We start from the raw sequence: 24,814 nt of genomic DNA on the forward strand, positions 1-24,814 counted from the left end.
TGTGTTCCAAATAATAATAGTTTTACTGATTTATCAAACTCTTTATTGTCTTCTATTACACAGGTATGTTGACCTTAACCGCTTCTTGGCGAATTGCACTTATGAGATCCTGATTAACAAGGAACACGAATCGGAGCCCGGCGATCTGTGGACAATAAAATTATTTTAGCCCAATTTTTTCTTCTCGGCTATTAAGACCGCGTCGCGTTACATTTAAGACCATCGTATTAACGTAATTAACACGATAAAAATTTTCAAACTAAGGTGTATATCGCGTTCGGTTACAAACCTCAATAACGCTGTTATGATTAAGCTTGACTTTGTTGCCCTGAAGAATAGGACGACCGTCGACAAAGATAGGTCTTTTGCCTTCCGAGGACATGAAGAAATCTCCGTTATTGCGTAGGCGTATTGTGGCTTGCTTGCGTGACACCTTCGCCGCCGGTCCCTCTAAACTCAGGTCGACGTCAATACTGTGGTCCCGTGTGCTGCGTCCGATAGCAATCTAAAAAAATAACTGCTTTAACACATGACTAGTTTCAAAACGCCTAAAAAGCTTCTCGAGATCAAAAATATTGGCATCAATTTCATCATCATACTTTCAGCCATAGGATGTCTAATACTGGACATATGTCCCTAATAAGTTTTGACAGGATCGTTTGGAAGCGTCCTTTATCCAGCGTCTTTTAATGAACTTAACAAGATCATCTATCCAACTTATGGGCGTACGTCCTACGCTGCGCTTGACGGACCGTCGTCTACACTAGAATTTTAAACGGCAATCTGTTCTGCGCTACTGCCTCTTCAACTTGCAAATCCGCTGGATCTCCTCTTTTTGCACCAATAAAAATAATTTCATAACATTATTTATTATGAAATCATTTTTATCGTGTTCAATATAATTGCATCCACCAGCTTTAAACATTTTAAAATATTCTTCATTTTTCTATTTCAAAAGCATATTAGCGAATACTTAAACTATTTAATAATATACAGTAAACTAAAATTCTTGCCATGCTACTAATCACAAGTGAATCAATAATGAATAAAAAAACTAATGTTATCCCCTATACCATGCATTTTATAACAACAGGACAAATTAGAACAAATCTATACAACAAAATGTCGGTTATACAAAACCGTTGTATCACTAGGTCGTTATTTATATATTGATAATAGTGTACAACACCCAAAATGTATAAATAATAATGCGATATGCGTTCACTTTTTTTTAAACTTCGCATATACAAATGTTGTCGACTCTTACGTTAAAAGGAAGAAGAAAAAAATTGACACGGACAGATATTTTTTTATACTATCGGTTTAGACAACAGGGTGATAGTCACGTTATATAAAATGCGGGAGTATGTCGTATAATATAAAAAAGAGCACCATAAAGTCCCAGCTTTGACTAATTGAAAAAGATTTTTTTAAAAAAAGTAACATATTTGTTTATTTCCGTGATGGATGTAAGTGTAAAAGCTTTGAATAGGGGAATGTACAGCCATTCTCCTTCCTGCTTCGTGTGCCTCTCTACTGAGAATCGTGAGCCTACTTGCAAAGTGTGTAGCGCACCAAGTCATGCCACCGGCGATGGTCTTCGACGGCGCGCATTGTCGTGTATATCCTATTTGTTGTCAATTAAGGTAGTACACACTCTTCTCATTTTAAGAAACCATAAATATTGTAATGATGGAATAGTAAGAAAAAAATGTTGATTAAAAAAAAACGTTAGATAAATTAACCTCAAATTAAATAGTTTCAGTAAAAAAATTAAAAATAAACGCTTTCAAAATTTGCATTATTGCATTACTACGTATTGAAATTAATTATTGATCGCTAACACTGGACTTACAAGAAAAATGGGTCACCGATGTTACATAAGTTATTTGAAGGAATCAGATGTTTTAAAAATAAATCACAAATTCTCCAATATCAACTAAACCACTGAAAACTACTGAACACATGTAGAGGATGAAATAGGTAGGTATTGTAGGTGCCCAAGACCTCGGCCTCGTATTACCCACAGGTCGTGCTACATTCTGTATATAAAAGAAATACCTTAAACTTACACTGTCATCGTAAATTCTTTTACACTATACTCGATGATACAACGGAATAACCAAATCGTTCTCGTGATAGTAAACGCTACGTCATGTCCATAACAATGTTTCATGCACAGGGAAGTACAAAAGACAAACTTTTTTAGAATGTTGGAAAACAGAAAAGAAAGGGGAATGAAACTGGATTTGAAATAAAATACCTCCGCTTACACACAAAATTATGACATAAATAATATTTAGCTACATTAAATAAACCTTAATCTACATAATGATAACGTTCTTTTTAACTAAAAAAATTCACTATAGTTAGTTGGGTTTAATCGAAAAATGTACAACACTAGAGAAAATGATACCGCAATTACGCCCACCAGTATACAATGAAAAACAACATTTTTTGGTACGAATGTAAATTGCAAAGCCTCAGTTTTTAATTTACTTCAGTACAGTTCAAACTAATATCACTTACTATGTTAATATACAATTTAAACTACGGAATTTGATACCCAAATTTATTTATTAAAATTCCTAAAACGGGTGCAACCAACTTTTAATGTGCTCCTTAACCTCTCCTATGCAAAAGGTTTGCCAGGCGCACGCACACCCTGCAGTGCCACAGCTATACAACGAGCGAGAGACGCGTTGGAGTTTGTATACACTGTGTTTTCGTTCGGGAACAAATCCTTTTTTAACGAAAAGTTGCTGTCTATAATCTGCAGTATATGCAGATTAAAATACAAAGAATTTTGAACTGTATTTTAAGAGATATTCAATAAAATATAGCCTGTGTCGTTCCCGGACATAACTATCTTAAGGCAGAAGGTCAGCCTGGGCAGATCTGGACTAAGGCAAACGAAGGGTTAATCCCTAAGTAATATATATGTAAACAAGGTAAATAGGCTATGCATGCCGTAATATGAATGTTTTGGCTAATTAATGTTAGCACGTTTAGACATAGAAGGAAAAGTAAATATATTACTATATTAACATTTCGTCGCGATTGTACCGCCAAACGACTGCTCTTTGCATTATTGTTATTACAAATAAGATACGTGTTGTTTACTCATTAATTCGTGCGATAAGCTTATCAAGTAGCGACTCGTTCTCGAACGAACACAACTGCCGGCAACCGTCAGTCCAACCACATTTTAGTCATTACCATTACACAAAAATACAACGAAATCTAAGCGCAGGCAAGTTTTGTATTTTTAGAGATTTAAATAAATATTGTGTTTAGCGGAGCTCGACGCTTCAAAAGATTAGAAGAAAATGATATATGTAAGAACAAACGAGTTTCCTATGCACCCGTCTAGTTATATATACGTGCATTGTTTATTAATTAATAAAATACCTTATAAAATCAAATACCTTTAGTTGTTCTTGGCATTTTCAATTGTAATTATAACGGAGCGTTAACAAATAAAATAATGATAAAAAAATACATACATATTCTATCTGACACCACTTTTAAAAAATTTAAATTACTATTAAGAATGTTTTTTTTTTTATAATTTATATTTAAGTCTTTTATAAAGTCACTCGTGCTTACCAAAACGAACAAAGAATCGAACACGAAAATTAAGTCGGTTATTTACATTTAAACACTTATCATTGTAAGGCAATAAAGAATTCGTGATCGAATTATTTAACTGCCAATAAAATAATATCAATATACCGACATACGTAGCAATGTAACATATTAACTTTACATTTAAATTAAATATTTAATAAAATCAGTGTTTATATTTAAACACGATAAAATGTACGCGTAAAATAATGTACGCTTACAAAAAACAAACCAATTAACATCGGGACAATAAACACAATGCTAAACGAATTGTATTATGCAAAGGGTACATATTACTATACAGTTCAGTACAATCAACGCTCCCTTATCGTGTCTTTAATTAAACATTCGAGTTATCAAATGTGTACGGTACGTGTGCTTTTATTATTATATAGACATATATATATATATAAAACTTAAATATGTAATTGTAATTAACAACATGATGTATGCGATTTATTAAAATTTGTGCTATACAGTATTTCGCGTAAGTTATCTGATAAGAAATAAAACTGAAGGTTGTGATAAAAACTGTTTCTTCCTACAAATCGTAATGAAATTATGTATTTTTTCATTTATTTTGCATAATTAAGAAATCAACGTGGGTAAACCTCCCCCACTAGGTGGACGAATGAAGTTAAGGTCTTGGGGTGTCACTGGATTCGGGCAGCGCAAGACCGGTCATCATGGGGATCTTTGGTGGTTGACTTACGGTTTGCAGTGGGCATCTATCAGCTGACATGTTCACTTATACATCGTGAGATAATCACAAGTATTAGATAGACAACAAGACAAAAACAATTGGCTTAAATAATTATGCTAAAATGTTGGCGAGTGTGTCGGCCGTATTAACGGATTAAATAAATGCAAATAATGGCGGTAATTTAAATATAATTTTACAAAATTACGTAACAGTAAAATAATACGTAACAATAGACTTACAGAACAAACGGACAAGCAAATTTGCATAGCGACACAAATTTTTAATATGAAAAGTATAAAAAACAAAGACAAAGATAAGTTTTAAATGGCGCAGTCAGTCGCCAACATTAGTGGACATTGTGAATAAATAAAAAAATTATGAAGTTTAATATTAAGAATAAGTGAATGTTGAGTTTGTTTTTATTCCCTTTGGTGTGCAAATTGGAATTAAGAGTAGCATGTTGTTTAGCAAAATAAAATTTTAATTTAAATATGTAATTAAATTTCAAGAATTGCAGATCAAATTTATTTCATGAAATTCGGCAGACCGTTCACCTTAATTTTTTTTATACACAGTTAACGGCACATCAACAGACACGTATTTTTGTAGAATTTAGTAAACATTCGATGTGAAAATACTAATAGTATTTAAGTCAAAATTACTTGGAATAATATCGGCACATACAACTTACGATATCAATGATAGTGAATGCTAAAATTCTAAGAGTGTTTACTTTGATCCTAATAGAAATCTAGTGGGGAAGCCCCTATGTCCAGTAGTGAAAGTCCAGCGGCTGAAATGATGACGACGATGTCAGATTTTATGACCTCTTTAAAAACTGTTAACTAATAATTTAGTTCTAATTAGTACTTGTTTTACTAATTTAATTTAGTTTCTTTGTAACTTCTCCATTTTATAAATTACATGCTTGCGTTATAAATTGGCTTTCACTTCGGAAGCATGATTTTGTCGATCGTGCCACAAGTATAAACAAAAGAGATCAGAGATAGTTTAATGATTCATTGGACGAAAAATATTTGTTTCGACATTGAATACCTGCGACATTGCTACTTTGGATGTCACATATGTAACATTGTTAAGCGATAACGTAGAAAATTAAAATAATTTTTATTTTTACTTCACGTGTTCACATTTTATAGTGTGCCTGCAATGCATTTCGATCAAACATTGAAGGTTATGGTTAAGCGGTAAGATTTAGGTAGTTGAAAAAATTATTTCGGTAAAATTTTTGTAATTTGTACACTCGACTTTATTTGTTACTTAAACATTGTTTTCTAGCATTTATGAACCCGTATATCTCTGAAAAAATTATTTTGATGTTATAATAATGCATAACATTTCAAATTCTCGGTGTATTTAATACTATGCCGTGGTGGGCGCATAGTCTACTTCTTTTTTGCGGGTAGATTAGATGCCCTCTACAAGGCTTGTCTCAATATTCGCCACGACTGCCCGCAACCTGCGACCTTAGCCATGACGTCGGTCCACATAGTGATGGACATATTTATTACTAAAAACCTTACTTTTAACATTTCTTTAAGGTGAGGAGTAAATTCTGTGGCAATTAACAATCACAGACAGAGAACATTTGCCAATTAGATCTGAATAATTTATTTTAAAATAAAAAAAATCAAAAGTATTATATGAAATAAAATTCTTTCATTTTAAATAGAACCCTATTTTACTGGCCTAATTTAGGAACATAGTTCGTATATAATAGAATAGAAAATGATATATATTTTGTTGACTTTAAAAACATAAGACAACTACCTTCAGAAAGCGTGTAGCTTGTAAGCATTATTGCAATAATTCTTAGATACAAATGTCCTGCTTCTCATTTAGTCTGGAAATAAGAACTACAAATAACGAGACTTATTTTTTTAAACAAAACTACATTATTATTATATTCATACGGTAAGCGCTAAACCTAAATTCAATTCAATTCTTAAATTTTTACATATCGTAGGCGCTACAAAAGTGTATGTCTTGTGATAGTAACCACGAATAGTAACACTGAAATTAAGTATATTATAACACGTTATCGGCGAACGCGGTGACAAATAGCACTATGTTATGTAGAATTCATTTGAAATGCCGCAGCACAATTTTAGCCAAAAATAAGAATTTTCTTCGCTGCTTAATCAATATTCAATTGAACGAGCATGAAAACCTAAATATAAAACACTATTCAAATGGTCTAAGGCGTATTTATTTATTTCCATTCAAGCGCATATTCAAAGAGAAACTCGATTAAATTTAAATCGTATCATTAACAATGTTCAACTTCACGATATGCTAATTTTAATATTCCAATTCCTCAATTAATAAACTCACTAGCTAAACTTGTTATAACATCTAAATATTTTTTCCTTAAATCCTTGACTTATATGTACTTAGGTTTCTTAATTGAGCATAGTTTTTATAAAGATCAGTGAAAACATCTTAGATTATATTATAACAAGTTAGACAAAATATTGGCTGAAGTAATAACGTAGACTGATGAATTATTGGTGTAAAACCTTTAAAATGGGCTGGTTTCAGAAATAATATATATCGTAATATTAACAGACTGAAAAAGCGAATTCGAAATTTGAATTCCTACATGTTAGAATTATTAATTTTTACTACCTGTTCCCGTAGTTTGTATTTACTAAAAGTCATTGTCCTGTCGCATTTCAAAAGAAAAAATACCTTTTTCCAAAATGATCACTTTACATAAAGAGATGGGAAATTTGTATAAAATATTTTTAAAGGGTTAATGTATGTAACTTATTTTTCATATGACGATATAAATAAATATAAGTAACACGCGTGTAATTTAATATTTGCAACTTTCTTTAAGATTAGATCGTGACACGTTAAGTAATAAAATTTTGGATACATGCCATCTTTTGCTGACTTTCTTATTGTCTCAAGAGACCGAGTACCGGATCAAGTAAGTATGATATATCTGTGTGGAGGAATACCAGAGGAAAATGAGAAAGTCCATCTCCGGGGGTGGAGCGCCAACGTTCGAGTCAGGTAGAGTACATAGTACAGTACATAGACTCTTAAAAGTGATCTAGCGGCATCAAGAGAGTAGTAAAAGTTTGCATTGTTTTAATCCGTTAGGTCGTATAAAGCAGAGCGGAAACAAACAATCAGAAAAATAGAGTCTATCGATATATACAGATGTGGGACTACACATAATATTGGAGATATATTATTGGCGCTCGACAACTTAATATATGTATTTAATTATTTAAATTAAATATTTGTATATATGTTAAATGTCATGAGTTACGCAAGAGAATTAAGGAAAAGACTACGAAAAATTACTTCAAGTGCAATCTATTAATAATTATTTTATTAAATTCAAGGTTTACAAATGAAAAGATAAAATACACGGTGTCAGTATTAAGCACAGGCTCTGCCAAAAGGCATATTACTCTATTTCAGAGTATATTCATGATGAAGACCTTTGGAAACGAATTGTGCTAATTTCTTCATTATACACATGAGAGGTCTTCGAGATCATCAGATAATCTGAAATCAAAAATGCCGGAGCATTCTCCTTCGTTTATGGCCAAATCTTTTACCACACAGGCCGTTTGATTGTGGAATGATTTACCTCTAAATACAAGAAGTGCTAAGTCACTGCCTGTCCTCAAGAAAATTTTTAAAAAATATTTACTAGACCTATGATTATTTATCATTTAATTCATTTCTTTATTCATTCGGAGGCAAGTTCTATTGCCAATGCCAATTTAGTTTTTTTTTTATTTATTATTATATTATATTAACAAAATGTATTATACCTTATTCGTTACAAGTATATATGCTATATATATGTAGGCATGCATGCATATATACAAATATTCGTGGGTTTTGTACACGTTAACTACCCATTATTCACACTTTTACTGTTTCCATACTATGGTTGTCTGGAAGAAATTGCCTCGTGTGATAAGACCGCCCATTGTACCTCCATTGTATTGTATGAAACTATCTATATTTTTCTAGCATTTACAATAAAGACCTTTAAATGAATTAAAAACAAAATAAGGAAAAAAATTGTTAATACATTCATTAAAAAAAATTCAAACCACACTGGGTTTCTTGATAATTTTTCTCAGTAGTAGGTGCGTTAGGAACCAGCGTAAATTTTATAAAAAGCTGATAATTATAGATAATTGTAATGATCTTAAATAACAAAGCGATTTTGACTTTGACAATATACGATACAGTGTTAAAAGTTATCACTTGCCGCTAACTATACTTCAGAGGCACTACTTGTATATATTTACACAGGCAATGGCAATAAAAGATAAATTGTGTACAATACATCCACATATAAACATGTGGATCATTCACCTGTTAAATGTAACAATCAGGACAAATTGAGTGTACATCAAATAATAATAAATTTCTAATATATAACGCATTACTACAATAAGTCGGCGCAAATATTACTTGACATTTAACGTTCATTTGTAAATATTGATTTATAAATAAGAACTTACAATTGACTGCCTTATAGTTTTATAAGTACCTGTCAAAAAAAAAGGTAAGCCAAAAGAAATCCGCATTTAAGTAGAGTGAAATAAAACTATTTTTCTAAGCACTCAACCTAAAATCAAAACATTGATAAAACGTGCATGTAAATATATGTCTATACGCAATGTTGGTGACAATTTTTTTCATATACTACTACCAGGTTCCTTAATTCTATTGAAAAGAATTCACCTTTATGCGTCTCTCTCAGATTTTATAAAGAATTCTTATTCATTTGTGTGAATGCCTATTGATATTAAATTTAAAAGCCATCAAAGTGACAAGATCATAATAAGTACTAAATGAAAAATTAAGACTAACGCATTAACTTAAAAATTATAGCCTATACCTGTTACATAATTTGAAACATAAAATAAACCTTTGTCATTTATTTCTTTCTACATTATAATTAAAGACATTTTAATGTTTCGTGTTTTTTCTTATCACCTATTTGTTCTCGTGTCACGCGAAAACTGGAATAGGTTGTGATATAAGTGTGACGGTAGGCGGATATTTGTCATAACTGTACAACCAACAGCTAAATATATAACTGGACCGCGTCTACAAATTAGCCGCGACATCATAACAAACTAAACCGTTACCGTGCCACACAGGCCGAGTAGAATCGCGCACCGTGTCTTCCTTGTTTACGACAATAGGAAAATAATCACAATATGTTTTAGGAATTTTAATGCTATTCAAACCAAAATAGATAAAAATAAACGAAAATCCTAATTTTCGTTTTTCATACTTTTATTGACTGCCTTATATTTATTATAAATGCTAAGGGACAGAATTAATATTGTTAAAAGTAATCGACCAGTCGCAGTTCAATGAGAAAAGTAAATACGTTATTGAGAATTTGGAAATGATCATTATTGATTAATATAAAGATTTTAGTAATAATGTAACACGATCTTTTTTTGAAAAGCTGTCTGCCTGTTAACCCCGCCGTGTATGAAGTGGTATTCATAAAAAATAACCGAAATATCCCGGCGGATTGGCAAGCAATTGTAATGGCAAGGGGTAGACAGCATATGACGCAAAACAGATGGCCGCTGTGGCTTTAAGGTTCTGCAGTAGAGACCACAGACCAGCAAACACAACCTAGGATGTCCGCCCACACGGTAAACAGGCGACCTTGTTAAAACACGTCTCATTCGTCAAGCAACAGCTTAGACTGGATACGCTTGGCGAATGAAACGGGAGATATATGTAAGGTACGACGGCTTTAGTACACTTGAAGTTCTTCTTGGACGCGATTCAATCTATCGAGTGCATCGCCGGATCAAATTGGACACGGTGCTGCTCCAAATGTTCACGGGGCACGAGGGATTCCCCCCAATACCTTAACAGGTTTAAACTCAAGGAGTACCTCGTGCATCTGTGACTTGAAGGTAGACCAGACCGTGCATATGATCACCAGGTATCCCGTCTTCAGGTTATCAAGAAAGGAATACCAATCTCGCTAGCAGCGAGAATAGAGGAGGACAACATCGCCTCATTGGTAAGCAATGGGGAACATCGCCAGACCATTCTGTATTTCTGTAAAAAGGTTATAATAACAATAATAAAAGGTAATAAATATTAAGTAAAAATAAAAGTATAAAAATATTTGAATCTGTGATGAAATTTTAAAATCTTGATAAAGTTAATGTGTTATATAGCCTTTATGCCTGTTATATAAACAAATTAGGTTAAATATGAAAACCTAAGAAATAAAGTCATAAAATGAATAAATGTAAATGTGGAATCCAGGAGACAAGGAGATAAAATTGAGACAATGTATTTACGGAAAAGAATGGGAAGGAACGAAACATAATATCAAGTTAATAAAGGAGAACGAATGTATTTAAATGAAAATAAGATTTAAAGATCATTAAGGTCATTTCTAACCGATCTCATTCAAAATCTAAGAGAGAGACCTATGGCCAGCGGCCATCATTTCTCCCACAAGACGTCCTGTGGGTGAAATGATTACGATAAAGGAATAGAACGTTGATCTCACTTAGACAAGACATATTTAGGGTAACTAGACTAGTGAACCGGGTACCATGGCTTGGGCCACTGAATGAAGAAAACATATCACAGGAAATATATATGTGAACCTGTTATTATTGTATATAGATCAAATATTAAATATTTAATATCATTACTTGAATAGCTCTTTTTAGCAGTAAATTGATGTAGCACCCAATATCTAAAGATATCTTTTAATATCATTAAATGAATGCTACCTACGGCCAAAAAGCGACAGTGTCAAAATAAAGGCGCTGTTGAATCACAACAGCTCCTTTAACATATATGAATCTCTCGCAACATATATGAATTTCTTAAATTTTATAAGACGCAATAAATTCAAGTACATTTAAATATATAAGTTTATAACACTTATATTAAGCGATAAGAATTTAAAAACTGCATTTTAAGCGGCTGCAAAAATTACTTTGACCTTTTGCATATATTGCAATCAGGTTTATATAAACATTTAATTACACAATGCAATTCCGGCGAAAATTTATATCTGAATGCACTTACGCCATTGCGCGCACTATTATGACTAAATTTTCGATTAAAATAAGTGTCAAGAATTTGGAATGTCAATGTTAGTATACAAACTCGTACCTATAGTAACAATATGTTACCATTTTCCGATTGTTCAAAATTATGAAATAAATATTAATGGAAAAATAATTGGCAACACACAATAGCTCTGACTAAAGAAGCAACGGTGCGTACATTATATCCGAAACATAACAATGAATAATAAATATATTATATTGAGTAACAGGCGTATTACATTTGATAATATCAAATTTTGCCGAAAATAATTTCGTCTTTAAACTTTCATTCAAAAGAGTATTACCTAAAAACTGAGGCATTGAAAAAATAATTATATAACTCGTGTGAAAATAAAAATAAATGAAATTCACTGCTCAACGTTATCAAGAATAGAGTTTTTCAGTACAAAAGCGATAAATAAATAGAATAAAATTTAAATAAAAACACGTTTAAGTAAAATAACGATTCCGTGAGATAGAACTAGTCGTGTCTTAAATAGACAAACTAACCATAAATTATTAATTAATTCTTAGTTTGTCTTTTAAATTTTTATTTACGTAATAGATTTTTGTTTATGACAAAGGAAAATGTTTCGATCGTATATATCGTTTCCTACATACAGCAACCAATTTATTCATGGTCTTATATAGTTTTGATATATATATATATATATATATATATATATATATATATATATATATATATATATATATAAGTTACAGTAATAAAAATCAGTTTCGATTTTGCTCGGTTTTGACCCGGGGCGTCGACCAGGAGATATCTAAAATATTATAGGAGACTAAAATAGAGAGCATTAGAAAGATGTATAGAAAAGTGTACTAGCTCACTTTTCTATACATTACTCTACTGAGATGCAACACAGCATTTGCCAAAGTTGCTCCATATCGGTTTTTACTCACAATTTTTTAATATTTATCTTGTTCCAGTGGACCCAGTAGGTACATTTCTAAGAAATTTCCAAAACTCGACAATTAGATCTAGATATGGAGTTTGTTAGATTTAATTTATAAGTAAGTCGCTGATCTCGAACGAATATTTCTATTCAGGCAATGGAAAATTTTACTAAAGACAGCAAAGATTATCATCATTATCAATAAGATATTTAATTACATGAACCAAAGATAAATATAAAAGATTAAATAACTATATTTCAGTACGACATTGCTATAAGTATCCCAAAATAAATGTAGCACATATATTACAATAGAAACGTATATCAAAAGGATTTCATTACAAAATCTTCTTATCTGTCCTTACCGTTTGGCTGATATTGTCTTATCATATATAATAATTATCAAATATGTGAGATAAATTAAGTAGTTAAATAATGATAACAAGTTCTTTGTACTGAGAATTTGTTTTCAAATACAAAACTAATGTTGTCAGAATAAAGAGACTTGTTATATAATCTGTTTTAATTGACGTCAGCTTAATTTGGGCTTCATTTGGATGCTTGCAGTTGCTCAACGAGCTATGGAGAGGACAGTCAGTGGATGTCTAAAGACGAACCAAAATAATCTACAAAAGCCAAGCGAATTCGCAAGTCCAAATGGCAATATACGCTAACCGCGCAGGACACATGGCTGCTCAGGCCTTAAGGTTCTGGAATAGAGACCACGGACAGGTAATTGCAGCAGAGTACGTCCACCCTCAAGGTAGATAGATAGTCGGAAGAAGCTTTATTCAGGCCGTTTCCTACCAGTCTCATTTTCAATCTAAAGTAAAGAAATCTATAGCAAAGGAACGCCTACCCTGAAATGATTATGAAGGTATAATACTTATACAGAGGTTTGATAAAGGTGTTATTGAACCAAAATTCACCAGCATTGGAGTTTACAATGAAACGGTGCATTAATGAAAAGTAATATTAAGATTAAAAATAAGTAGAATTTTCTGTCGCCAGATATTGCCTTGCAAACAATACTGCATGTGTCTAGCTTCAAACACATATGAGCTGTTTGGTCGTGTTTGGTCGTGGTCATGTAATTTTTCAATCGTTGTTTATAACAGAGATCAAATCAATGAAAAAAAACAACAACAGATGTGAAGTAATATTCACTTGTAATGTTATATATGTACAAATCGAAAGCAGATATGCTATCGTGGATATCGATCGTTTATACTTATATGTATTTATGAAAGTAATAATTATAATATAAAGAAGATACTCTTTGAAAAAAATTAAAAACAGAGTGTTTAATATTTTTACCCTAAAAAATCATTGTAAATTTATAACGTATGACTTCTCTGCTATATGTATCATTGCAAAACTACCAAAACGAACAAAAGTAATGTACCGTATAATGCCGAACTCCGTTATCGAAACCATAAAAACCTATTTTATAACTACGCACACGCGGAATACGCGATTTCGATTAAGAGAAATGTGTAAGTGTTGTAAATTGAACATACCACGTTTAATGTCAATGTTAGCTTTGCAAACATACTATATGTGTTTACCTTATAATTTCTTATAACTACACACTTATGTATGAATTAAATTTACGAAGGTGTCCAGTGGATACAAAATTACAATAAATATTGACATGAGTATATTATCACAATCGGTACATTGTAAACAAATTCTAGAACATATAGAAATAAACGTTGATTTAATGCAAAAAAAGATAGCAATTAATAAAAAAGGGTTCTTGAAATAAATGAAAGCAAAATTTTTAAACGAATATTTGTCTTATTTCATTATTTTAGTATTAACCGCTTATTACGGACATTTTTGACTTTGGCTTCTAATTGAAATCACAAACCAGTACATAATTTTTACGATATGACACCACGTGTACTAATTCCAATATTATCCAATCTCTAAAAAACGAGCACCAGTACAAAAGGGTAACGAAATTAAATGCAAGTATAACGACAATGTTTAGAGTGTAATACTAAAATAAAGATGAAACAAGTTCCATAATAATTTATTTAAAACTCATATACAGTCAGTTATAAGTGAGGCACCTATAACACGGCGTTCAGGATTTGCCACGAGGACAAACAAAAACGTTGCTGAAGTTTCTACCGCCAGTTATGCCAGCGCCAAAGCATCTCAAACTCGAAAAAAATACTGATGTGAAATAAATAAAACTTAAATAAACAAAACAGAAACTTATGTAAATATGCAAAAAATGTTTAATTGAATGCAGATTATAAGCAAGATAGGAGAAAATGAAAGGCCCCCAACAGCATGGAAATAAAAAAGCCGAAATTTTTTTCGAAATGGTAGAAATGTTAGTTACCAATCGATCGAATGACAAAGCGGTAATAAGCGACAGTCCAAGTCGAGGTCACCTCTCGTAGGCCATGAAGCGTCAGTTAAAGCGACCCTCGAACACGGCGTTGTTTCAAACCCGTAAAAGATCTAATTCAAGAGCCAGAAATGAAGCTCCCGTGAGCGTTTTCGGACAAAATTACTAAAAAAGCGATTGAACCTATTGTCCCATATCCAATCCGGCGAAACTTTCGATGCCTATAAGGCAGTGACCTTTATCATCATCATTTCAGCTACAGCTGGATATGGGTCTCCTCCATAGATTTCCAATGCGGCCAGTTAGAATCTGCGTACATCCGGCTTTTTTCGACGACTTTAATAAAGAAGTCTGTCCACCTTATGAGTGAGTATTCTACACTGCGTTTATCAGCTCGTTGTTTCCTTTCCATTTTATAGTTACAAAGTCCTAGCGGCCTTATGGTCTGCTGTATGTGTGACCTTCAGTTACCAAAAAAAAAAACTGACTACCTTAACAATAATTTTCGCTCAGGACAATCAATATAAATAAATAGAATAAGTAGTGGTTGTCTAAACCTACAATATAAACCACGTAAAAGTCGTAATTATACGGAAAAATTAAAAGCCACTCATCTAATAAGGATTGACGAACGGCTCTCACAACTAGAAAACAACACAAAAACACGTGTACAAAAGCATAAAATAAAAAGTTTAAAATAGAGCAAACATGAATACTGTCGTACGAATTGCACTTCACAGATTCACCGGACATAGCGACGTTCCATTCGAAGTATACAATTCCATCCTCTATTTAACACGCGATGTTTTAATAAACTACAAGAGACGATGCCCAAACAATAGCGGTGTTGTGAGAAGAATTGTACAAACATTGACGGTCAGCCACTTGTTCACAAAACATTAGCAGTTTCACCTGACTATGGAACGATTGAATTCGTCTGATTAATTTCGCAAATCGTATACGCACATGGCCGCATTAATTAATTATAATTCACGGCTCAAGTACGTTTTTAGTACGTAATATTAGTGTTACGTGGCACGTAATATTTATTGCTTTATCAAATAAAAGTGTACACAATATTATTTTATAAAAACTCTATACATTTATTCAACTTTGCTTCAAATACATACAAGGACTTTGAGTAAAAAATATTTCTATACGCATTTACTTAATTCGGTAGCCTGCAACTCGTAAAGAAGTACCAATGTACGTAGATAGCGGTGATAAGATAAATTCAACACTCTTACCCTCGAGTTGAAGCAACCTTCATAAACCGCTACATATTAAACGCTTTTTAAACTTGCATGTAACTGCATGTTTTTTAACAATTATAATTGAATTGGGGGCAATCGATACCACTTTATAGGACAGTGTGTTGTTTTTGTGTGCCGTGGCTTCGATTGCGACGCGCGTTGACCGTGTCATTAGGGTCGGATTGTCCTTGAGTACTGTCACACGAGTACATATGTACAAATATTGTACGTCAAGTCTGTATTGATCTAAATAACAATGTGCAGTGTCGTTTCATTATTAGGTTTCCTATATCAAGGTCTTAGGTAAAATCACGCATGAATAAAGTAACATTATATTAAAACTTTAAATTAAAAAATTAAATCAAAAATTCATCATCCTTAATGAGGTCTGAACATAATAAAATATCTTACATGCACATAAGATTAAAATAAACTAAACTTTTCTACTGAGTGCTGACCCGGATCAATGGTTACAAATCTTGAGCTCGGCTAAACGGCATTTGTATAGTAGTAGTGGTTTGTCTTTAGGATGCCGCTAAATATTTATTTAACAAGACATAATTTAGTGTAAAAAAAATAATTTGTCTCAGAATTAATTTATTCTGTTAAAAAGCATCCAATTACGTTTGACAAACCACTCTGTAATATTTAAAATTACATAGAAACAGCTGATTACCGCAATTCTATGCAAGCTTTCCATTACAAGATTTCCTTACATTCTTCATTAAATAATGCTTCGAATATGTTGGCTTCAACTTTATACAAAAAAAAACACATATTTTTCATGTACTAAAGCTATAAACTAAATAACATTGACAGATGTGTAACCTTTGTAAAACCACTGATAAAATCAGCGGTGTCTATCGAAACGAAATAAACAGTACACCCAATATATCAAAACAAATATACCATGTGTTTGATAAATTCAACGTCAACGTATCCATGGTGAAGAAGGCCACAACAGACAATGACAATGAAAGTATGTGCTGTAGGTAACTTTAACATCGATCAACTTTACCTAAAAGACAACTAGTCAATTAAGGCCTTAATAATTCAGTTAATTCGATTATAAATAATTTAACTCGTGAATACGTAATACTAGTTCATATTAGCATGGCTTGTATTAAATTCTGTAAGTGGGCTCCAAGTATGAATTATTAATTTTCGTTTCCGTTTCATTATTTAGGTATCGTCAAACAACGTACCGATACGTAAAATAATGTTAATGTGGACAATTATTTCGACAAAGCGTTCGACGTGCAACGTCGTTGTTAAAGGCATTTTACGAAACAAGTGCAAGCTTAATTGTTTCCCTTCTGTTATTCTTTTCTAGTCTTCTAGTCTCACGGCCAAAAAGTGGCTACTTTCTAATTTTTAGTATATTAATAGCTGTCCCGATAGCCTGACTTCAAAAGTTAATGGCCAGTCACAATCGTATATAAATTTTTTTTTCAGAGTACACTATTTATTTATTTCTATTTTAAACAACTATTACTGCGAAACTACGCTTTCTATTTCGCACACTTTAAGAGATTTTTAATTTTTTTTAGTACCATCATGGTGATGTATATTTTTTGATTATTACATCCTAGCACCTTTTTTATTTTGATCGACGTGAAAAATTTGACAGATGTCTTAATTTACTCTGTGGTTTGACGGGAAAGTATTGTTTTTTTCGCTATATCTAAAGAAAAAATTCTTTATAAGAACGATCTTCGTACCCAACTAATATATGAAAAACAAAATGAACGAATTCATTTAGCTGTTCTCGAGTTTTAAGCTTAGCAACACATTTAGCTATACACTTTAATTTTAGAAATATTTGTTTCAACCTTCTTTTTTTAATTTTGTTTTCCGCTATTTATAAATGCTAACGTTGACTCATGTACACATTCCGATAAATTTTCCTTATGTATTGTTAAATTTTAGTTAAACAGGTAAAACGGTTACTGATCCATTTAATGAGCTGGCATATTAGTCCGATACCCTACTGTAGTTACACATTCCCTGATATAAATGACTTAGTAGTCGAAAAAGCAATATCATCCGCCTATATTTAGACTAATGATTTTATTTAAAAAAAAAACACACCAAAAAATCTTTATTTAACATAGGATAAATTACATCTTTTATTGACGTCAAGGTCTTCCACCTGTTCGGATAATAAATGCCTCAGACGTGAGGAGAACGGACAAAAGAAACTCAACTGGATTGTTTTTTTCTAGGAATATTAATTTATATTTAATAAACATTGAAGTTGCCTGGAAGCGAACACATAATTCTCAAGTTGTGTTATCATCTCTGAAGTCATTTATAGTGTAATAACCCTTACCGCACCAACGCCTTTGACATTATTTTCAAATCTAACAATTGGAGCTTTCTGAGTATTAATTACGTTGGATCCTATTGTAAAAGCCTATATATTGATCATAGACCATATACTGATTCGATGTAAACGAGAGGTATATAAAATTCAATTCTTATTATTATTTTCTATTCAGCTTTTAGACGCCTTACAGCTTGAAATAGGACTCCGCCAAGGATTTCCAAAAAGAAGGTTTTATTTTCGCTCCTCCTATTTGATGTGGAGCAGGGACGCTCCAATTTCGGGGAATAAGATTTTCAGATTTATTTTATTAACATTTGTCATCTTTCTTCCTTCACAATATATTTCATGTTTTTTCTTTCTTTCATCCATCATAACATTTTTCTTCACCATTCCCTAAAGGACCGGTTGGAATCGGCTTGCATCCAGCGTCTTCCGATGACTAACTTTTGTTTAAGTGGGTCGTCTCCACTTTGTGGGTGGACGTCCTACGCTGTTCTTGGCAGTCCGTGTTTTTACTTCAAATATTTTCATTGTGTATATCACTTCCTGGGAAAATCGGTAACGTTGATATACGATATGTTCATATACGTAATGAAAAGCAACAGTATGCATTTTAATTTATATTTTTTTTCTGTTAAAAATACTCCGAGTTATTAGCATTTTAGTATTAACATTGTTTCCTTTCTACAAAAATAGAGTACGGGATTACTCTACAAGATGGAATTAGAAATGAGAAGATTCGTAGACGAACGAAAGTAACTTAATAGCGTTTAACATATATAACAATAGCGCGCAGAACAGATGGCTGCTTGGACCTTAATGTTTTGGAGTGAAAACCGCAGCATAGGACGTCCACCCGCATAGTGAAGAGATGAGCTTGTTTAGATCGATGGAAAACGCTGGATAAAGATCGCTTTCAACCGGTCCTATTGGGAGTCTGTGGGGGTGCCTATGTCGACTAGTGGACGTCCTACGGCTGTGCTGATGATGATAAGTGTCACAAAATTTTAAACTGAATTTCGAAACGGGTGTAAAAGCTGAATAAGAATGAATGAAAGCTGAAGTGAACGAACCTAAGTACTATGCAATTGCTGTCAATTAATGTATGATACAGCCTATTAAAAAATATATCATTTTAGAAATAATGATATTATTTTCTAACCACCCTAAATATCTGATTAAAAATTCTTTCTTACATGCATGATATTAGTAAAACAAATTTTAGTACTATAATTCGTAACTTACTAACAGATCAAATAACATCATTTTTTACATCAGATTTCATAGAGCAAAGCGCTTAGTTTAAACCTCTATTTCACAACTTGCTCCCTGAAGGGCAGTATCAATTTATCGCCGGAGGATACGCATACTTATTTCTCTCTTTAATAATATACCTATTAAAATTACAATCTATATAAAGTGAAATCGTGAACCAAATAATGTCCGAACACCATTGAAATACATGTTTATTGTATTCTCTGCTCTTTCATAGTTATAACGGAAATAAAACGACACGATGACTGGACTACTTCGCTCAACAGCCATGTTTCGTTTTGTCATCACAAATTCAAAATTACAATCAAACAAGTGACTATTTCTTGTCTTATTTATATAGATAGATAGATAGATATATTATCTACATTTTCATGATCAGAATAGGGTGAGAAGTCCAACAAAAACCAAAACGCAAGTCACTCGTTTAAAAGTCAACTGTTTAAATATGTCCCTAATTCTTATTAATATTTTGGTTACATGAGCCACATTCTTTTTCCTTATAATTATAATAATATTTGGTGCACGTGCCTCATAATTTGACTATATCGCCAAATGACAGTATAATAAAATATAATAGTATAATAAAATAAATGTTTAATAACATTTAGTCTGCCTATTTAAAACAAGATTAATAAATAAGATACTATATAAAAAAGATGACTGAAATAAAATAATTTTTTAAACAAAAAGTTGTCCCGTGGGACGTATTCCTATCTTTACGTATTAATGAAATCAAACTGTCATTGGCATTTTTTGAAAATTTCAAGATTTTTGCGCAATTTTTTTTCTATAGACACCTATAAAATGTTAGGAAACTTATAAGATTGAAATCGGTGGGGTAGTTCTCAGATTATGACTTCACCAAGGGAAACAGATTGCTATCTCAGCAGAGAGGAATTACTTCACTACTTATGAAGCGACACCATGCTTAGAAAGATAACCTCAGCATTTTCCTCCCAAGTGACGTAGCGGATGCATACGTATTCATCGTGGTTGTTATAGATGCGAAGAAGAACGGAGACTTGTCCATTTTTCTTATACCTATGTTTCTGAACCCACTTTCACAACATATGCATACATACATGAACATTGCAGGAACTTACTGAGTCTATTTCAATAATCACATTAAAGAAAACTTAATATTATGTTAAATAGTTAATATTTCTGTATTATTTATTATATTATTCTCCTATTTAAAACTAACAATATCAGACAAATACAACAATACAATAACAATAACAAACAAAAAAAACGAACAATAACAGAAAACATAAGATATCAGGAAAGTAATTATACAGAAGATGTTTCTTACAAGTTGACACTTAAATATTTAAAACCATGATTACCATATTAACTGTTGTTATTTCGACCCATAGACAGTCAATGCAAGGCGTAGGCCAAATATATCTATGGGGGGTAAATGTAGGGGGTAATGGTAGGCAATCCTATATAATTAATGCACATACTGTTAATTATTTATGATTACAGTCCGAGAATCGAATCCGCTACCTACGATCGCAAGTCTCGATCCTCTACCACTACACGTAAAAATAAAAAAAAAATATATCAAATATGTCAAGTAGAGAGAGAAAATTAGAGATTGTCGTAATTCTAAACATTGGTAATTCTTCTTTTCCACGGCACGCAGTAAAACTGTTATTTCACTAAACTAAATATGGCACTACGAAAGTTATTTTTTTCAAAATATGCTTGATCACTTGTAAAATAATACAATTCCTCATATAATATTTAGTATTACTCACTTCTCTAGACCGCATAAGATAGCGCACCAGACGGCCACGTAACACTGCTAATGTATTTTTATCCAGCTCGACATTACCACCAGCCACTGACTGAACCAACACCTGCCATCGAGAAAGTGAGTTCTCCAACAAACGAATATCTTTTTTCTCTATCCTGTTGATAAACATAACACATGAATTGCATTGACTGTAAATTTTAGAGTTAATTGGATTGTATCCAACATCTTGTTTAATTATGCTTTACATTTTCACAAACATTTAACATGTTATGGGCTTGTTTAAGTAAGTTTTGTAATTTTCACAATTCTTCAAGTTAATTTAGTTTTATTTAATCTTATGCAGTAAAGGTTTATTTAATTCTTAACATAAATTATTAACACTTAGAGATCCCATGATCGTGATTTATAAATTTTTCTTGATAAATATTCTTAAAAACAATAATATAATATGACAAATTATCGCTAATAAGTTGTCTTATTTTAATAAAATTTTGCTACATATGCTTTTTTTATTAAATTCTGCGTTTATTAACTGAAATAGTGAACTTTTAGCTGGTAATATTTATTCTATTTTATTTTATATGTCAGAAGTTGTCTACTACATTGCTACCAAAATCTATTACACTTGCTGCTAATTAAGAGTAAAAAGTCTCTTATTTATCTTCATTTCATTATTTTCACCTCTAAATAAAAATGAAGCTCATCCGGGCCTGTCTCAGCTCAAGCCATTAGATAATGTGTAATGATAATGACACTGCATGGACTACCAGGCCACCGGAAAGGGTTTGAGCTATCTCAAATTAACCCTTTACATTAGCTATTAAAAATATTCTTTATATAGTCATCATCGACAACTCAACACACACACAACTTGAATATTTTATAATGAATTAATTACCTATCCGCAAGCTGCATTTCAATATCTATACCATCCTCTTTAAAGTCTTGTAATTCTGAGTCATTAATTGTTTCTTCCGCATCAGAAAATGTCAAAACGCTGTCATTTTGGCCTATAACATAAAAGGTTTGTTAATGAATATTCACACTTTAAAGACGCTATTTGTTTAAACAGCAATTTACTTTTTGGCAAAGGTTGAACAATTTGATCTGGCAGTAGCTGGTATTGTTTAAGAAGTTGCCAATGACCCATGAGACTCTTAGCAGTCCGCGATGAGTAAAATATATGAGGATTCTGCTCGAGTAACTCTTGAAACTTCTCAGCTGTGGGATGAGAATTCTGTAACAAATCAAATATTGATTTGAACATAGATCAGCTCAAAATCAACATTTTTCAGATTCTAGATCTGTAAGACAAATCTCAGATATATAAAAAAGATCCTTACTGCCATAGCCATACTTTACAGAACTTTAAACAAAATTAAACAGCATAATAATGTTCCACTTTGACTATGATTTGTAATTTAATTGGATTGGTGTCAGTAAAGTAGTATGCTTTAACTGTAGTAGTATTAGTAAAAATGTATTGAAATTTGTCTTAATTAATCCTTATTATATAGCACAAAATATTAAATACTTCATCATCATCATCATTACATTTACCAATAGACTCCTCATGAAAGGCATGCCTCATGCCTCCCCCAAAGATGGCAACAATTACTAATCTTGGGCTGCCTGCATCCAGAAATTTATCACCAGCTTGACTATGTTGTCAGTTCAACTAGACAAGGGTATACCCATAGCACTAATAAATATGTTAAGTATATAAAGGCGATATACCATCATTCTGGATATTATCTGTACTTACACTTGGTAAAGTTCCAAGTAATTCCTCTTCAGCAACAGAATACAGTGCTTGTTGTTGGACTGCAGCAACAAGATCAGGATGTAGGTTTCTCATGGCAGCTATTGCGACTCTTGATATTTCTGCATTATATAGTAAAGCATACCAACGGGACTGTAGCTCACCTACAGTGAAACGACAGGAAAATTTGATTCCACGGTGAACAATCCTCAAATCATTAGTCTGAAAAGAAAACAAACACAATTTAAAATATAAATAAAAATAGAAAATATAAGTTTTACAAAACAAATCCCTATACATTTATATAAGCTTTCTTTTTAATGATTACATTAACCTAAAACTACATCAGTGATGCTATTATAACCCAAAGATAAAAGGTACTACTTCCTACCATTTTACAAAAATAAAAAATTATGACAATAATAAACTAATTCATGTATTAAAATAAACTATCTAAAACAATGACAGATAATGGTTACATGTTTTAGTAATTTCTCATTATTTTTTTGTAAAACTTTTTTAATGCTGCCTTTTCACCACATAGAATAATTACTTTTATGTCATAAAAACTATTTTTATAACTACTCATACACTTAGTAATTTTTATGTTTTCTATTTTTATGGTTTTCACAAAAAAAATCCATGTTCCATTTCATCATAATTTTACACAATTCTAGCCACATCCAATTACCATTCAAATAATTAGCTATAGCATTTAAATTTATGCTCCTCCTGTCACTGCTCTAAAATTAACAATTTACTGTATTCTTTATGTAAATCAGTTTTTGCATTTTAATAAAAATATTTTACAAGATTTTGCATGACTTAAGTAACTATCTTACAGTTGTGACCTGAATTTTCTTATGCGAGTAAAAATAATATCTATTGGGATAAACAACATCTATTACAATATTAATTACATGAATATTAATAGAAATTAACCAAAGTTGGTAATACCTGTTGGACTCCTAATATTAGTGCAAGATCATCTGTAGGTTTCCATCTGCCCAAATCTTTAGTGGACAATTGACTCAACTGCCCCTTGCGTCGAGATTTACGACCTAAACTGCCGCCACCAGATATTTTACTTGACGCCCGGCGACGCTCTTGAGGAGGTTGTACTGGAGGCATTGGTGTGTTCGGAACTCCGGGAAAATCTGATATTTGACTCGAGTAAGACTGGGTACGTATCCGCTTGTCACCTTTACCAAGAGATGCGCCTGGTAAACCCAAACTATATTCAACAAGTTCATCATCAAAACGTCTTCGCTTTATAGACCGTGAAGAACTAAAACATTAGATACAGCAATTATGAAATGCTACATTTATGCTAAAACATCAAAACAACACAAACAATTAATATGGATACAAACCTTCGCCTTTTGTTATTATCTTGAGTGGCGTCAAAAGTTGATGAAGTTGTACCTGGGTACTCGTTACTATCTGATGCATTCGATGGTGTAGCTGGCAAGTCCATCATAGATTGCTTATAATAAGATCTTATTAAAATCAAACAATATTTTTAACTTTAATTTGACATTTGAATTCACTGCAGTTGTCAGAAAAATGTCAGCGTCCGTCTGTTTTGCTTAAGGAAAAGGACAATAACATTATACGCCAGTTAAAACTACAAATATTTCATAAAGATAATTAAATACAGTAAAGGCAATTATATTTTCTCGCTTTCATTGACGTTTTACTATTTTTTA

The 24,814-nt window shown here is 32.0% G+C and overlaps 1 protein-coding gene across 1 annotated transcript; it reads right to left on the reverse strand.

Moving 5' to 3' along the window:
• Window positions 1-31: 31 nt before the first annotated feature.
• Window positions 32-24,687, reverse strand: Rcd5 (microspherule protein Rcd5). Its single transcript, XM_068770383.1, has 8 exons — window positions 24,479-24,687; window positions 24,063-24,393; window positions 23,109-23,327; window positions 22,424-22,580; window positions 22,242-22,353; window positions 21,345-21,498; window positions 290-505; window positions 32-145 (listed from the first exon to the last, which is right to left on the reverse strand). The coding sequence occupies exons 1-8, from the start codon at window positions 24,583-24,585 to the stop codon at window positions 56-58; spliced, it is 1,386 nt and encodes a 461-aa protein (XP_068626484.1). The 5' UTR covers window positions 24,586-24,687; the 3' UTR covers window positions 32-55.
• Window positions 24,688-24,814: the final 127 nt, after the last annotated feature.

The sequence above is a fragment of the Battus philenor genome, unplaced genomic scaffold (assembly GCF_028537555.1).
Source record: "Battus philenor isolate CCGP_79_NKW_IND1 unplaced genomic scaffold, ilBatPhil1.0.hap1 SCAF_3, whole genome shotgun sequence".
In the NCBI taxonomy this organism is placed as follows: Eukaryota; Metazoa; Arthropoda; class Insecta; order Lepidoptera; family Papilionidae; genus Battus; species Battus philenor.